We start from the raw sequence: 16,608 nt of genomic DNA on the forward strand, positions 1-16,608 counted from the left end.
GTGTTCTGTTTTAGCCAAATTGCATATGTTGCATTCATTTATTATATTCTGAATTAATAGTTGGCTATTTGGAAAAAGGTGATTTTCTTTGAATAATTTAGTCATTTTCTGTATACCTGGATGTAAAAGTTTTTCATGTGATTGAAGTATAAATTCTTTAATAAGTAGAGGCTGTGAATTATTTTAGTGTAAGTGGTATTAATAATTTCTCTGTGTGCTCTTTGAATGATGAATGGTAATGTTTTTATGAATAAAATGATCAAGTAAAATTTGTTTGGCCTTGTCGAGTGTTATTACATTATATTGGATTGTTGTAATGGAGTTACCGAATATTATTGATGTACTACTTTGTTATCGGATTTAATGAAAATTATTTGTTTTTTGAAATAGTTTATTGGTTGTTCTGTTAAATGAATTAGGTTACTATTATCTTCTTCTGCACTATGTTGAGTAACTTCACTATGCTGATTTTCTTCAATTTTAATTCTTGATAATGCATCGGCAACTGAATTTTCTTTCCCTTTAATATAGTCGATTTTAAATTGGTATTCGTTTAACTTGGCTTTCCATCTTTGTAACTTGGCATTTGGTTCTTTTAAAGTATGCAGCCATCTAAGAGGTTGATGGTCACTAGCAATGAGAAAATGTCGTCCTAGTAATGTCGAAAAGTTTTAGTGGCCCAAACAATAGCAAGTAATTCCTTTTCGATAGCACTGTAATTTAATTCATGTTCATTAAGTGTTCTGCTAATAAAGGATATAGGATGACCATTTTGAGAAAGTACGGCTCCAAGGGCTAGATTACTGGCATCTGTGGTTAAAGTGATTTTTTTTCGAAATCGGGTAATTGGAGAATTGGTTCTCTAATTATTAATGTTTTAAGTTTTTTGAATGCTTCTATGTAGTCGATATTTTGTGTATCTATTTTTGCTCCTTTTTTTAAACATTTGGTCATTGGTTTTGCTATGTCTGCGTAGTTTGGGATAAATTTACGATAATAACCGGTTAATCCAAGGAAAGCTCTGATCTCTTTTACTTTTGTTGGAATTGGATATGAAACTATGGCTTTAACTTTAAGGGGGTTTGGTTGGTGACCAAGAAAACTAGCTTCCTTTTTTTTAAATTCACATTTATCTAACTGTAACTTTAAATTTGCTTCTGCAAGTTTGGAAAAAACTAGCTGTAATGAATTCAAATGTTCGGTAAGGGATGTGGAAAAAATTATGATGTCATCTAAATACACTAAACAGTGTTTATTGAGCAACGGTCGAAGGATATTATTCATACACCTTTGAAAAGTAGCAGGTGCATTTCTAAGGCCAAATGGCATTCGAAGGTATTCGTAATGACCGCTTTTGGTGGAGAATGCAGTTTTAGGTATTGATTCTGAGTCCATTTCTATTTGATGAAATCCCTTTGCCAAATCGATAGTTGTAAAATATTGGCATTTACCTAGTTTACCAAGGATTTCGTCCATGTTTGGTATTGGATATCTGTCGGGAATAGTTATTTCATTTAGCTTTCTATAATCAATTACTACTCAATACTTAATTTTTCCAGATGCATCAGGTTTTTTGGGTACTACCCAGGTAGGAGTATTGTATGGTGAATTAATTTCCCTAATTAATCCCTGATTAAGCATTTCCTGTACTTGGTTATCGACTTCAATTTCGTGCGCTTGAGCAAGTGGGTACTGTTTTGAATAAATTGGGGAGTTATGTGTTGTATTTAGTACGTGTTTAATGGTATTTGTAAATGTTAGATTGTCTCCTTCTTCATATTGAAGATTTTTGAATATATTTAATAAACCTTTCAACCTTGAAGTTTCCTCCTGATTCAGGTGATCTAATCGAAATAATCCAAAATCAATTTTTTTTGTTGATTCCTGAGGTGATTTTTTAATTGGTTCTATTGGCTTTTGGATATAAACATTTTGGTTCTTTTCTTATTTTGAAGTTATTAATTTATATGTTTTATCAAAAAGGGTAACTGTGCTATTTTTGTAATTTATAATTGATTGTGCATTTTTCAACAATTTTCTGCCAATTAGTATATCATAATTATTAGAAAAATTGTGTACATGAAATGGTTCAGTTGTTTTAAAAATACTATTGCTGGGTAACATAATTAAATTGTTCAATGTAATAGGGCCATTTGATGTCAAAACTTCGCATATAAAATTTTGAATAGGAAGACAAAATATATTTTTATTGATCATATTTATTGTGGATCCTGTGTCTATAAGGCAATTGTATGTGCAACCTTTGTATGCTATTTGTATGTATTGGTGTTGTCCGGGGCTGTTAACCATTTGGTTCTGAGCTATATAGATTTTGTTCATCTTTATTTTGGGTGTATTGGACCTGTTGTTGCTGTTGTTGTTCATTAATCAACCTATGGTATTGATTGTGGTCATAATACTGTTGTTCATAATAATTAGGTTGTATTTCTTCGTATTCGTGTTCGTGTGCGTCTTGAAATCTCAATTCGTCAATAGACATTTTGGTTTGTTCACTGTCCGATGGTCTTAGTCGTTTGGTAACCGGGAAGTTAGTATTTTTAGATGTAGAGGGTTGTTGTTGTTGAGGGTATGTATTTCCTTTAAAATATGCTGTTTGAGGATTTTGAATTTTATTGGAATATTGTGGAAAAGGATTTTTGTGAGTAAATGGTTGTGTGTTCATGTATTGGTTGGGTCCGAAATGATTTGGCCACATAGTTTGGTTGTTAGGTATCTTGTTACGGAACTGCCTTTCTTTGGGCATCGCCGGGCTAGCTCAGGGTGCCCAGGGCTGGGTCCGACCCAATGCCCGCAGTCCGCACAATTAGAATATACCGAATTAATCGGACGTCTCAGACTAAACTACAAGTGTCAGCACTAACAATACAAAAAGGTAAACAAACACGACAATTAAGCTGCTGGGTTGAATTTGTGGCTTGGCTGGTTCCGCCACTACGCGCCCACCCATCCAGTGATGCCTCCTCCACCTTTCGGGGCATCACCCATCTCCGGCACGCCGGAGCTTACTCCACGCGGTCTAGCGACTGGCCCATCTCCCCCCAGGTAAACTTACTCCATTTTCATTTTCTTAACTTTTACTGGGTATTGATTATAAATTTTTGGCATCTTACATCTAACAGATTTACAAATATGGTTTAGGCGCCAACTCGTCCACGGCGAGAATGTGGCCTCAGCCAGGGATGCGCTTGCACCAAGGCTGCCCTTTATTGGGGACCGACAACGTTGGCGGAGGAGAAGCTCTTCGTCCACAAATTGGCCACGATTGGCTAACCAGAAATTTCCCTCGTTCACCTACTATCCCTACTGGAGCTCCATAAGAAATAGTCTAGGGTCGGGGTTCAAACACAACTGAGGACTTGCTAAGGGCTTCTTCCCCTTTCCCCTATTGGTCGCAGCGCATGGGTTGCACCAATCCCGGACCTAGGATACGATCAATCCGGAGGGCGAGAACAACACTCTAATACCTCACATCGAACACCAACTAACAATAACACTAATGTCTTACACCTAACAACAACTAACACTAACACTAATGTCTTACACCTAACAACAACTAACACTAACACTAATGTCTTACACCTAACAACTTAAATTTATTTATTTTCTTCTTTTATATCTCCCAGCTCGCCCTGGTTTGGCGCCGGGTGGTAAGGGCTACCCGCAGGTCGGCGGCAGCTGCCTGGGCAGAAATTGATGCGCAATTCGCCCTTTGTATCGTCCCATGCGGAACGGACTCACTAGATCTGGAGTCTTCTTTGGACTGCGGCGGCGGTAAAGGCTCCGAAGTGGGCTCCGGCCGGCGGACTTGGCTGCGCCGGTCACTCTGGCCGGTGGTTGTTGGATGCGGGAGGGGCGGCGACGGCTCCGAAGCTGGCGGCTTGCGGCGGCGGCGACGGTTGTTGGTTGCGTGGGCCGGCGGACTTGGCTTGCGGCGGCGGCGACGCGGTGCCCAGCAGCTCGGGCGACGGCTCAGGGAAAAACTGCTCTGACGCTTGCGTGGGCCGGCGGACTTGGCTTGCGGCGGGGACGACGCGGTGCCCAGCAGCTTGGGCGACGGCTCTGGGAAAACGCTCAGGAAACGGCACTGGGAAAACGGCTCAAGAAACGGCACTGGGAAAACGGCTCAAGAAACGGCACTGGGAAAACGATCGGTCACGTCTCCACTTCTTTCCGGGATCACGTTTTTTTTTCCTTTCCGAAGTTAACCGCACCACGCACCACGTTATCCATCCAGTTTTTTTCTCCTCGTTTTTTCTCCTCCCACCTCCCTTTATAGCTCGGTTCCTTTTCCTCTGTTCCGGACTCCAGCCGTTACTTTATCATCGCCGTTGCTGAGAGAAAGGGCAAGAACCCTTTCTCTTAGGCACTTTGAACTTCCGGGTTCGCTCATTTTCCTCGCCCCCTCCTGGTCCTACCAATCCCACCTATCCCTATCGATATATCGATAGTCCTTCAGCCCGTTCCCACCCGAAATGCAACACCACCCAAGGATATGGGGAGCTGTTGCCGGCTTCCAGCGGCTCGACAGGATCATTGGGAGCATTTGGATCTGTATCTCCAGCGCAGTTCCGTACGGTGCCCAACGCGGGGCCCACGTCTTACGGGAAGTACCCTTTCTCCAGTGTCTGGTCCATTTATACTTTGTGATCTCTCTTCCAGGTCACACGCGGATATCTTTGGCGTGGTATACACCCAAACTCCGGCCCTGCATGTCCTCGAGCTCGTAAGCGTTGCTGCCTATCGTCCTCACCACCCTGGCCTTGAGGAACTTCCTGGCAAACTTGGCGTTAAATTGCCTTCCGAAGTCGCTGAGAACGAAATTCCGGCGATACACCTCCTGGCCTGGCTTTGCGGCGAACTCTCTGGCCCTCTGGTTATAGCGTCGGCGACAGCGGTCGTACGAGGCCTCCAGACACTTGCGCACTTTCTCTTGCACGACTCGGAGCTTGTCAGCCGTTGGCATACCGGCCATCTTATGGCCGCACAGAGACTGCAGCTTCCTGGCCAACCGGTAGCTGGATCCATGCAGGAACATGTGGTGTCCGAACAGCGTGAAAAACGGTGCTTCGCCCGTAGCCACGCCAGTCGCTTCCTTCATGGCCTTCAGGAACGTATATTTTGAAAAGTGGTCCACCACAATGAAGATCCAGGCATGCCCTTTCTTCGACCTCGGATACTTGCCAAGGAAGTCGATGTACAGCTTCTGGAATGGCCGCTCCGTCTGTACTCGCTCACCGATTCCGACCATCATACGGTGATTCGGCGCCTTCGACTCCTTGCAGACCTGGCATCTTCGAACAAATTCCCGAACCTGGAGCACCATTCCGGGCCAGTAGAACTGCCGCCGAAGGATCTCCAGTGTCTTCCCCATTCCGCCGTGAGCTGCCTTTGGGTCCGCATGGGCTCGCTCTACCAGGCTGTGGGTCAGACTCGGCAGTATCCAGAGCTTCCACGCTGATCCGTCCACCTCGTCGTCCAAAGTTGCCGGGGAGGTTCGCTTGAAGATGAGCCCGTCCTCGATCCTAAGATCCGGTAAGTAATCCGTGTTGCCCGGGATCTCTTGGACAAACTCCTGGCACTCCTTTCCAGCAAATTCGGTGGTCTCAAAACCCAGCAACTCTGTCAGGTCCACAGAGATCTCCTCCGCGCATCGCGAAAGCATGTCTGCCACCACGTTCTCGCTGCCTTTCCGGTGTTCGATGGTAAAATTGAATCCCTGGAGCTGCAGAGACCACCTGGCCAGGCGTCCCGACAGATCTTTCATGGACATCAACCATTTCAAGCTGGCGTGATCCGTGATGCACGTAAACGGCATGCCTTCCACGTATGGTCGGAACTTCCGGATCGCCAGGAGGGCTGTCAGGCACTCTTTCTCGGTGACGGTTTAATTCACCTGGTGCTTGTTCATCTTCACCGAAAAGAATGCTATCGGCTGCTCCTGGTTGTCCTCGTTCTTTTGGAAAAAAACGGCTCCAACCCCGATGTGTGATGCGTCACACTGAATATAGAAGTGCCGCTTGAAATCGGCGTGCACCAGTACAGGTGCCGTGGTTAGTGCCATCCTCAAGGCTTCAACCGCCAGCTGCGCTTCCGGACTCAAGGAAAACTTGTTCCCAGTTTTCTTGAGGGATTCGGTCAACGGCGCTGCTAGCGTTGCGAAGTTTCGAACGAATCTCCGATACCAGCCTGCTGTTCCCAGAAACGCGCGCACCTCCTTCATCGACCTCGGCTCCGGCATCCTCCTGATTGCCGCCACCCTACCGGGATCCGTGCTCAGACGACCTCCAACCACGACGAAACCCAAGTAAGTCAAAGACTTGAAGCAGAATTTAGATTTGTTCATGCCGATAGTTAATCCTGATTCTCTTAGGCATTCGGCGACCCGTCGTAGGTATCGGAAGTGCGTCTCGATGTCCGGGGCCAGAATGAGCAGATCGTCCAAGTATACAAAAACGTTGGATCGGATCTCGGCTGGGATTACTCGATCCATGAGTCTCACCAGCCTCTGTGCCGCATTACAGAGCCCGAAATGCATCACCCTGAATTGGTAGAGGGGCCGACCAGGAACTGTGAACGCCGTCATCTCCTTGCTCTTCTCGTCCAGTTCGATCTGCCAGAACGCAAATTTCAAATCCACGCTGGAGATGAAATGCGTTTGATCGATTCTGGACAGGATTCCATCGATACTGGGCAAGGGGTAAGCGTCCTTGACGGTCACGTCATTTAGTTTCCTGGCGTCTAAACAGAATATATCCTTTCCAGGCTTCGACACCACCGTCGTCCGGTTGCTCCAAGGGCTCTTGCTTTCCTCGATGACTCCCAGGGCTAGCATCTTGTCGACTTCGTCCTCGACCACCTTTTGCTTCGCTGGCGACATTGGGTAGGGACGGTCCTTGAAAATTTTGGCGCCTTCCACCAGCTCTATGGAGTGTTTCTCCAGGCCAGTCGTTCCCAAACCATCCTTCTCGAAGGTGAGGAACCTCTGCTTGATTGCCTCTAGCTCTCGGTTCTCGGCTTCAGATAATGTCCAGGATTCGGGGTCTGTCTTTTCCTCGTCGTCATCTTCCTGGTCGGCGTAGTGCTCCATCTCCCTGGCGTGAACTTCTTCGGCTTTCTTCACCCCTTGAACCGGGATATCTCCAATTACGGTCGGAGCCAGGTCAACCGCCCGCCCAAAGTCGACGCCGAGGTATGCCGTTTGTTCCAGATAAGGGCACAGATAGAAATGAATGTTTTCTACCCTTCCCTCATACTCCACAGGTACCTTTATTCGGCCGATGATCGATCGATCCTCTCCAGCGGCAGTTCGCACCACCGAGAAGTACCTCTGCACCGGCACACCCATCGCGTCCACCAGTTCCCTGCAGCCTTTTCCGAGCAGACTGACGCTCGCTCCGGTGTCCAACAACCCAGTCAGCTGCTGGCCTGAAATCTTTACTCGGGCGAACGGTCTGGGATCCTGGGTGCCGCCCCGCTTGACGGCCGCGACGACTTCTCGGCGCTTCCGCTGGCGTTTCCGGAACCGATCTCGTGCCTTTCGAACCGTCCAGGAGACTTCAGCTCATGCCGCTCAGCTGATGCTCCTCGAATATACGGTTCCTGACCTCTAAATACCGTCGCATGCGCTCTTCATAGGGTAAGTATCTTAAATTATTTTTAGAATTATCCTTAACGTCTATCTTGTTATTTTTAGGGTCTCCTACTGCGCGGAATTCCTCGTTGGGCTAGCCCCTTCCACTCTGGGATCGCCCCGCCGTCCGTTTCCCATACAATTCGGGCACTTCGGAGCGACGGTGTCGGCCTTTCCGCAACGGAAACAGAAAACTTTTTTCAGCTCCTGCCCGCAGTCCCGAAAACCGTGGTCCATGACTCCACAATTCCAGCAGCCAGCCCGGAAAGGATTTCGAGGCCGCTCCCGGACTTCCTGCACTTGCAGTGGTTGCTCGTCTTCATCCTCCTCTGGCTCTGGAGCAAACGCCTCGCGGACTCGGTTCCGTTCCGCTCCTTGGTAGCGCGTTGGTGGTGGGAATTGGGAACGAGCTCTGCGTCCGAAGGTACGCTCCACCTCGAGGCTCTCCTGCCGCAGTTCATCCACAGTGAGTAGCTCCATCGCATACATGAAGCGAGCGATCTCTTCTCTTAACCCCTTTTTCATCACCTTAACCAGGTGACGCTCTGGCATCCGCTTCCTCAGGCGAGAAGCAAGGGTTTGCATTGCATGCAGATAATCGTCTACGCTCTCCCCTGGTTGCTGCTCCCGCTGCAGTAGCTGATGCATCCGATGATGCTCCGTCTCATGGCTCTGGAACCGATCTAGCAGCGCTCAGCGTAGCTGCCCTACCTGTTAGCAGCGTGTGGAAATTTCTCATCACCTCGGCCCATGAGCAACGCGATTGCCTCTGGAGGTACTCCAAGCGAAACAGGAAGCCTTCGATGTGGTTCCGCTCGTCCTCACCGCTGAACGAAATGTTCCACCTATCCACCCTTGTGCCATGAGAACTGAATCCTGCATCCCAGTTTGCGTACGTCCGTTCGTCACGGAATCCGCCGGCGCGTCGGTCCTCGACACGCCAGTTCCGACCAACGCTGTCATCCTGACGCGTCTCCTCAACCTCGGTGGAACCGTCGGGGCTGAATGAATAGATCTCGGCTGGATCTGGCGCCCTCCTGGGCGGCTTCGGCGGATCTCGTGGCGTAGGCCTCGTTGCATGACCGACGGACGTCTGTCCATGCCTGGGTACCGCTCCGCGGGCGTCGTGCACGGGCTCCCTCGCTCGTCCAAACGGAGGTGGTGGCTGCTGTGGGCGCTGTTGTTGTCCTGTTGCTGTCGACTGCTGCTGCTGACTCTCGATCCCTCCAGGTAAGTGCTGCTGCTTTGTGGCGGGTCTCAAAACTTCATTAATCAGCTTCATCATTTCCAGAAAACCGGCCCGCATCTCGTCCCGCAAGCTCTGGCTGATCCCCTCTTCTTGGGTCTTGCGGTATGTTTCCGCCGCCTGAGCCAGGGCAAGGTTCACCGCCGACTTGGCTGTGGAATCTGCGGGCGGATCTTGAAAATGTACTGCCCGCTGAGCGGGATCCATTCCCATCAGATGGTCATCTGTGGCCCCGATCGATTCGAAGTCTAGCAATTTAGTCCTTGCTTGCTCTTCCGGCTCCTCCAGCTGTTGGTCTTGTCGCCGAGAAGGGGGTGTCCTCGGCAACCCCATAGAGGCCCGCGGCGGCGCGTGCCCGACAGCACGCTCCCCATCTGTGGACCACAACTCCTCTTCCTGGGCTGAAGGACCCTTCGACCTGAGCTGGTAATTATTTCCCCTGTCCCTGTCCATACTTAAATTCTTTAATTCCTAACCGCTACCGACTTTATTCACAAAATAAATAAATATGTAAACATAAATAACCTAACATAAATAAATGCACATGCAACAAATATGTAATTAAATAACGCAATAAATAAATAAATCAATAAATAAATAAATGGAGAAATAAATATTCTAATAAATAGATAATTAAATCTTCTTCTACCTGTGTACTCAACCAAAAAATTCACTAACTTTTCTTTTCCTTTCTAAATTCAGGGGAGATGGAGCCGATCAACCGATCAAAACTTTACGTTAATATAAATAAACACTTGTTTCCCTATCTACTATATATCACAGTTTATATCACAGTGGTTCTTGACTCGTGTTTTCTGCACGGTCTGTGGCCACCACCCTGCCACCGCAGCACCCTCTGTGAACTGTGGCCGGGAGCAATTGTCCATCTTTTTGCGGACGAAGCCTCCCGTCCTGACTGGGAAACTAATTAAAAATAAAAATGAATGTCCTACGCCTTGGTCACCAGTCCCCGGTCCTCGGTGCAGTTGCAGACCGTAACATAGGCCTCGCAAGCCACCGATTGCGAGGGCTGGATGACCTAGGACGTGGCCTTTCGAGACGTCGTCATCCCGCTATTCTTTTATTTTTTTAGTTTGGGCGCCATATTGTTACGGAACTGCCTTTCTTTGGGCATCGCCGGGCTAGCTCAGGGTGCCCAGGGCTGGGTCCGACCCAATGCCCGCAGTCCGCACAATTAGAATATACCGAATTAATCGGACGTCTCAGACTAAACTACAAGTGTCAGCACTAACAATACAAAAAGGTAAACAAACACGACAATTAAGCTGCTGGGTTGAATTTGTGGCTTGGCTGGTTCCGCCACTACGCGCCCACCCATCCAGTGATGCCTCCTCCACCTTTCGGGGCATCACCCATCTCCGGCACGCCGGAGCTTACTCCACGCGGTCTAGCGACTGGCCCATCTCCCCCCAGGTAAACTTACTCCATTTTCATTTTCTTAACTTTTACTGGGTATTGATTATAAATTTTTGGCATCTTACATCTAACAGATTTACAAATATGGTTTAGGCGCCAACTCGTCCACGGCGAGAATGTGGCCTCAGCCAGGGATGCGCTTGCACCAAGGCTGCCCTTTATTGGGGACCGACAACGTTGGCGGAGGAGAAGCTCTTCGTCCACAAATTGGCCACGATTGGCTAACCAGAAATTTCCCTCGTTCACCTACTATCCCTACTGGAGCTCCATAAGAAATAGTCTAGGGTCGGGGTTCAAACACAACTGAGGACTTGCTAAGGGCTTCTTCCCCTTTCCCCTATTGGTCGCAGCGCATGGGTTGCACCAATCCCGGACCTAGGATACGATCAATCCGGAGGGCGAGAACAACACTCTAATACCTCACATCGAACACCAACTAACAATAACACTAATGTCTTACACCTAACAACAACTAACACTAACACTAATGTCTTACACCTAACAACTTAAATTTATTTATTTTCTTCTTTTATATCTCCCAGCTCGCCCTGGTTTGGCGCCGGGTGGTAAGGGCTGCCCGCAGGTCGGCGGCAGCTGCCTGGGCAGAAATTGATGCGCAATTCGCCCTTGGTATCGTCCCATGCGAAACGGACTCACCAGATCTGGGGTCTTCTTTGGACTGCGGCGGCGGTGAAGGCTCCGGCCGGCGGACTTGGCTGCGCCGGTCACTCTGGCCGGTGGTTGTTGGATGCGGGAGGGGCGGCGACGGCTCCGAAGCTGGCTCCGGCCGGCGGACTTGGCTTGCGGTGGCGGCGACGGTTGTTGGTTGCGGTGGCCGGCGGACTTGGCTTGCGGCGGCGGCGACGCGGTGCCCAGCAGCTCGGGCGACGGCTCAGGGAAAAACGGCTCTGACGCTTGCGTGGGCCGGTGGACTTGGCTTGCGGCGGGGACGACGCGGTGCCCAGCAGCTCGGGTGACGGCTCAGGAAAAACGCTCAGGAAACGGCACTGGGAAAACGATCGGTCACGTCTCCACTTCTTTCCGGGATCACGTTTTTTTTCCTTTCCGAAGTTAACCGCACCACGCACCACGTTATCCATCCAGTTTTTTTCTCCTCGTTTTTTCTGCTCCCACCTCCCTTTATAGCCCGGTTCCTTTTCCTCTGTTCCGGACTCCAGCCGTTACTTTATCATCGCCGTTGCTGAGAGAAAGGGCAAGAACCCTTTCTCTTAGGCACTTTGAACTTCCCGGTTCGCTCATTTTTCCTCGCCCCCTCCTGGACCGTCCAATCACACCAATCCCTATCGATATATCGATAGTCCTTCAGCCCGTTCCCACCCGAAATGCAACAATCTGTTGTGTATAGGTGGGTCTAAATGATTGTGTGTATTGATTAAAATTAGGTTGGAATGGTTGAGAATATTGTGGGTAACTTGGTCGATATTGGGTTTGTGTATTTGTATTGAATTTGTGTGGTTTAGAATTCTGATTAGGGTTTGAGTTTTTATTACGATTTTCTGCAATTTTATTTAATTCAAAATTAACATGTTCTTCATATATTCCCTCATTTTGTGCGATAGTGATTAATGATCTTAAGTCAACTCTACAAGTTCATTTTTCTATTTAATCGCTGTTTAACAAAATTGTAGCCCTTGTATTTAACATGGTAGGTAAGTGATGTGTATTAGGGGTCACCTCACTCCCGGCGAGAGCGTGGCCTCAGTCAGGGATGCGCTCGCGCCAACGCTGCCTCTTTTGGGGACTCTAAATTCCCGGAGGAGAAGCGCCTCAATAACTTGGCCTCAATTGGTCCACCAAAACACCTCTTTCGTCCCTAGTCCCTGCTGGAGCACCAAAAGAAATTAGAAGGGTTCGGGTGTTTGAGAAAAAATGTAATACAACGGCCTTGCTTCTGTTCCGTTCCCCTTCGATCACAGCGCTTGTGTTGCACAAATCTCGGACCCTGGATACGGCCAAGCGGAGGACAAGATAAACGACACTAACACTAACAATAAATAAATAACACTAATAAATAATAAACACTAATTAATTTCTCGATCGTTCCAATGTGAGCTATATGATATAGTAGTCCGATTTTCATAAAATTGTACTAAAAAGTGTAGAATAATATGAAAAGGCAATATCTCAAATTTGATGAAAGTCTGTTGAAAATTGAAGTTATAATTTTTAATTTAATTAATTCTCGATTGTTCTTATAGGAGCTATATGATATAGTAGTCAATTTTTCATGAAATTTTAGAAAATTTTACAAATTTGTAGAATAATATGAAATGGCTATATTTCAAATTTGATTTAATTCTGTTGAAAACTGAAAATGTTCTAATTTTTTTTTTAAACATTTTCCGATCATTCCTATTCAGCTATATGATATTGGATCGGACATCTGATCCAGCCCGTATATATACGAGTCAGAGTATATAGAAGACTAACTATAAAGTTATATTCAGATAGCTTTAGAATTGAGAGACTAGTTTGCGTAGAAACGGAAAGTCGGACATGGCTAGATTGACTCGGCTGTTGATCCTGATCAAGAATATATGTAAGTTAACTGTGGTCAGCCAGACCAGAGTCGTTGACCATAGTCAACATTATAATAACGCTCCGGCCAAACTGCTGACCCAGCAATGGGCCGGATGCTCGTGCACAGACGGCAGATACTGCATATTTGCGTGGCCGCAGTGAGTTTTTGTTAGCTATAAGTTTATTCTTTATATTCAGTTCTGATTTGACATTCATTGAATAAAGAGCCACTGCTCATCAACTCAACTCCGACAAGCTGTCGTTTAAACCTTATTATTCATCACCTGTCGCTAGGCCAGCGGGTAAAAGCAGGGCAGTTACCCTCCAAACATAATCTTCCTAATTCATCATTGGGAGATCTACGGCCAGCAGCCAACAGTGGGCCTGACATCCCCCCCCCCCCCTGTGACCACCCACAACTGCCAGTGAAGCTTGCGTTGCCGACGGCAGTTCCACATTCATTATATGAATAACACTAATTTGTATATACTTTATATGGTCGGAGGTGCCTCCTTCACTGCATTGCAAACTTCTGACTGAAATTATAATACCCTCAAGGGTATAAAAACGAAGCACTTGAATAAGACTTAATTCGAAATTAAAGCATATTTTTCTTCTTCGATTGATACACCGTGTATGGCGGCACAAATTAGGGCTATTGAAAAAATATCAATACATCGAAATTTTTTCTCAAAATTATATATTTATACAGTGTTATTTTGTCTCAATAGCGATACTGCGATATTTTTTATTTCAAAGTATTTTTGATATTGTGTATTGGTCCCTCTGAATTCCCAGCATCTTAGAAGAACGGGTTGAAACATAAAACTGAAAATGAGTGTAAGTAATACCACTATGATATATCAATAATATATACAGTCAAGTGTTTCTTTCTTTTGAGTCGAACTTATGTCCCGTCAGTTGACTAAGGACAACGCTAATTTGAATTAATAAAACGAATATTCCGCTTCACGTCTTTATTCAAATGATCTCAGCTTAAGACTAAATTACTGTGACAAAAATCTTACTTCTACTGCCCTTTGTTTACAAAAGTTGGGGAGCGAGATCGCCCGCTTGGGATATTGATTGAAGAATTATTTATGTTATTGAGCAGCAGCATTGCCTGCTCCGGATGTGGATTGTTTACATTGGATTCATATTTCTTGGAACATAACGGAATTTGTGAATATGTCACTTTCCTCCCCTTAAAAGGGTTGCCTATGTTTGGGCTGGCATTTCAGGGTACAATGCAGGCAACTGGTTTTGTGCCGGTTCTATTTTTTGTTGTGGTTCTTGATTATTTTTTGCTTGTTTTCTAAATTTTGTATATAAAAAGGTAAGTGGATTTTGTGTATACAATTTTAATAGGACAACAAAAATAATATGAACGATAACTACTAATATTATAATTACATAAAGTGTGGTATTATTTTCTGAAATTAGTTTTAAAACGTTATTATGTTCTACTATCTTTATCTTAGTTACATTAATCGGTGAATACAATGCTGTTAAATCAAATTCTGGACTTAACGAATTTTCGCTTAAAATAACATTTCCAATTTTAACTCTACATAGTTTTATTCTAATAATGTTGCTTCCATTTATTTTTATATCGCCATTTAATTCTTGACAATTTAGTTCGATTGTAGTTTCAATTAGATTCCATGTAAGTATAATATTTGGTTATAACATATTGAATCAATTCCTTTGAAGGAGTTGGTATAAAATTACAAATTGGATTTTTACGCTTAATTATATTTTTAATGCATTCATTATTAACTTCTTTATTGTCTTGATTATAAATTTTATTCTTATCTTCAAAATATGATTGTTGATCTGAATAGTCTAACTGATATCCATTATGGTCGGGATAAGGAATTATTTTAATGGTGTTAATGGTTTTGAGGTTAATAGGGATATGTTAAATAAGTAACAATTCGTTATTTTTGTAGTCAATCCACGTAGATGTTTTGATTAAAAGTATATTTTGGCTGTTAATGCTTTCTAGTTTGTCGTAATTGAGTAATTTTGGGTTAAAAAGTCCAAGACGTGAAAGTTGCATGCCTATTTCGATGTCTTCAATGTACTCAATAAATTGCATGAGTCCATAAACAAGTGTGTCAATACTATTGCGGTTATTTTGGTAGTTCGTAAGTTTCTCCAGTCCTTCATTCACAAACTTTACGACATCATTTAATTTATTAAGTTGAATTGAATTTTCTGCAATTATGTATGTTAATTTTTTTGTTAATGTTTACCCTATCATTTTCATCAAGTGTGCCAAAAAGAAATTTAAAAGATGAACCTATTATGCCAAATAGTCCACGTTTCTGCCTATTTTGCTGATGAATAATTATACCATTTAATTCTTTTAGTAGTTTATTGTACAAATATTTCATTCTGGGCGAGTCTTTGATTTTGTTACCAAAAAATTCAGTGATAATATTGATTTCTGTAAGATTAATTCTTAAACAGTGGTGTTAATATACTACCGGTATTTAAATTGGAACGCTTGAGAACAGTAAATAGTCAAGGTCGGAATCTGTGTTGGTTATTTGAATTTGTTGAGTGTGGCCCGTGGTGAATAATAGAAATAACATCATCGTACAGAAGATTCCTGTGGAAGTTTAACGGCATTAGTTTTCTTTTGTTTCTTAAATTGTGTTTTGTAGTATTGGGTTTCCCTATTTCGATGAATAATTTTGTAATGGTCTCGTCTATTTTTTCTACATTTTTATTTGCTTTAAATGGATTTTCTAATTTTCCCTTTTGAAGTGGACCTTTTCTGTATCCAGTGTCAATGTTAAATTCCTGTCGATCTTCCTTTATTTTATTTTTCTATTTTCCTTTCTTTAATATTTTGAGTGTTTAATATTGGATGTCCAGCGTATAAGAATATTTGAGCAGGTGTTGTCCAGTGGTGTGATGTTTTATTTTATGATTGTATGTGTAAAGAATTGTCTCAATCTTGCTTAATTTTACTTCTTCATCATCGGATGAGTTGATTATTCGGATTTTTTCATTTATTGCCTTATGTAGTCTTTCGACGTCTGCTACACCGGTTTTTGCTGTGTTAAGTTGTAATTCAATTCCCTCTGCTTCAAGCCATCGATTTAGAGTCAAGCTGGTGAAAGCTCCGTCTCTGTCTGCCTTTAGTTATTTGGGTTTACCTAACTGATTAAAAATGCGCATTAGTGCGTTCCTGCATTCTATCCAATCCTTTGATTTAATATGTTCAAGTGTAGCGAATTTTAAATAAACGACAATGCAACTGATGTAATGTTTTCCCTCAGATGAATAAATATCTACCACAAATTTGTCTCGACAATGTTCAGGGTTGGGTGTGATTTTAAGAGGCATTTTGGTATTTCTGTGTTCTGTTTTAGCCAAATTGCATATGTTGCATTCATTTATTATATTCTGAATTAATAGTTGGCTATTTGGAAAAAGGTGATTTTCTTTGAATAATTTAGTCATTTTCTGTATACCTGGATGTAAAAGTTTTTCATGTGATTGAAGTATAAATTCTTTAATAAGTAGAGGCTGTGAATTATTTTAGTGTAAGTGGTATTAATAATTTCTCTGTGTGCTCTTTGAATGATGAATGGTAATGTTTTTATGAATAAAATGATCAAGTAAAATTTGTTTGGCCTTGTCGAGTGTTATTACATTATATTGGATTGTTGTAATGGAGTTACCGAATATTATTGATGTACTACTTTGTTATCGGATT

General features: G+C 44.2%; 2 protein-coding genes across 2 annotated transcripts; both read left to right on the top strand.

Moving 5' to 3' along the window:
- The first annotated feature begins 6,184 nt into the window (after window positions 1–6,184).
- LOC147644091 (uncharacterized) lies at window positions 6,185–7,855 on the top strand. The gene is made up of 5 exons (XM_086830225.1): window positions 6,185–6,325; window positions 6,392–6,718; window positions 6,784–7,210; window positions 7,282–7,657; window positions 7,715–7,855. Exons 3-4 carry the CDS (start codon window positions 7,045–7,047, stop codon window positions 7,629–7,631), a joined length of 516 nt encoding a protein of 171 aa, XP_086686351.1. The 5' UTR covers window positions 6,185–6,325; window positions 6,392–6,718; window positions 6,784–7,044; the 3' UTR covers window positions 7,632–7,657; window positions 7,715–7,855.
- On the top strand, window positions 7,715–13,121 carry LOC147644092 (uncharacterized; the record flags this gene model as incomplete). Its single annotated transcript, XM_086830226.1, has 4 exons — window positions 7,715–8,117; window positions 8,189–9,323; window positions 9,600–10,331; window positions 10,409–13,121. Coding segments are annotated over 2 exons (732 nt in total), but the record flags the coding sequence as incomplete, so codon positions are not given.
- Between the last annotated feature and the right edge of the window lie 3,487 nt (window positions 13,122–16,608).

This window comes from Drosophila serrata, unplaced genomic scaffold, assembly GCF_035046125.1.
Source record: "Drosophila serrata isolate PLE 108 unplaced genomic scaffold, ASM3504612v1 contig_230, whole genome shotgun sequence".
NCBI classification, from domain to species: Eukaryota; Metazoa; Arthropoda; class Insecta; order Diptera; family Drosophilidae; genus Drosophila; species Drosophila serrata.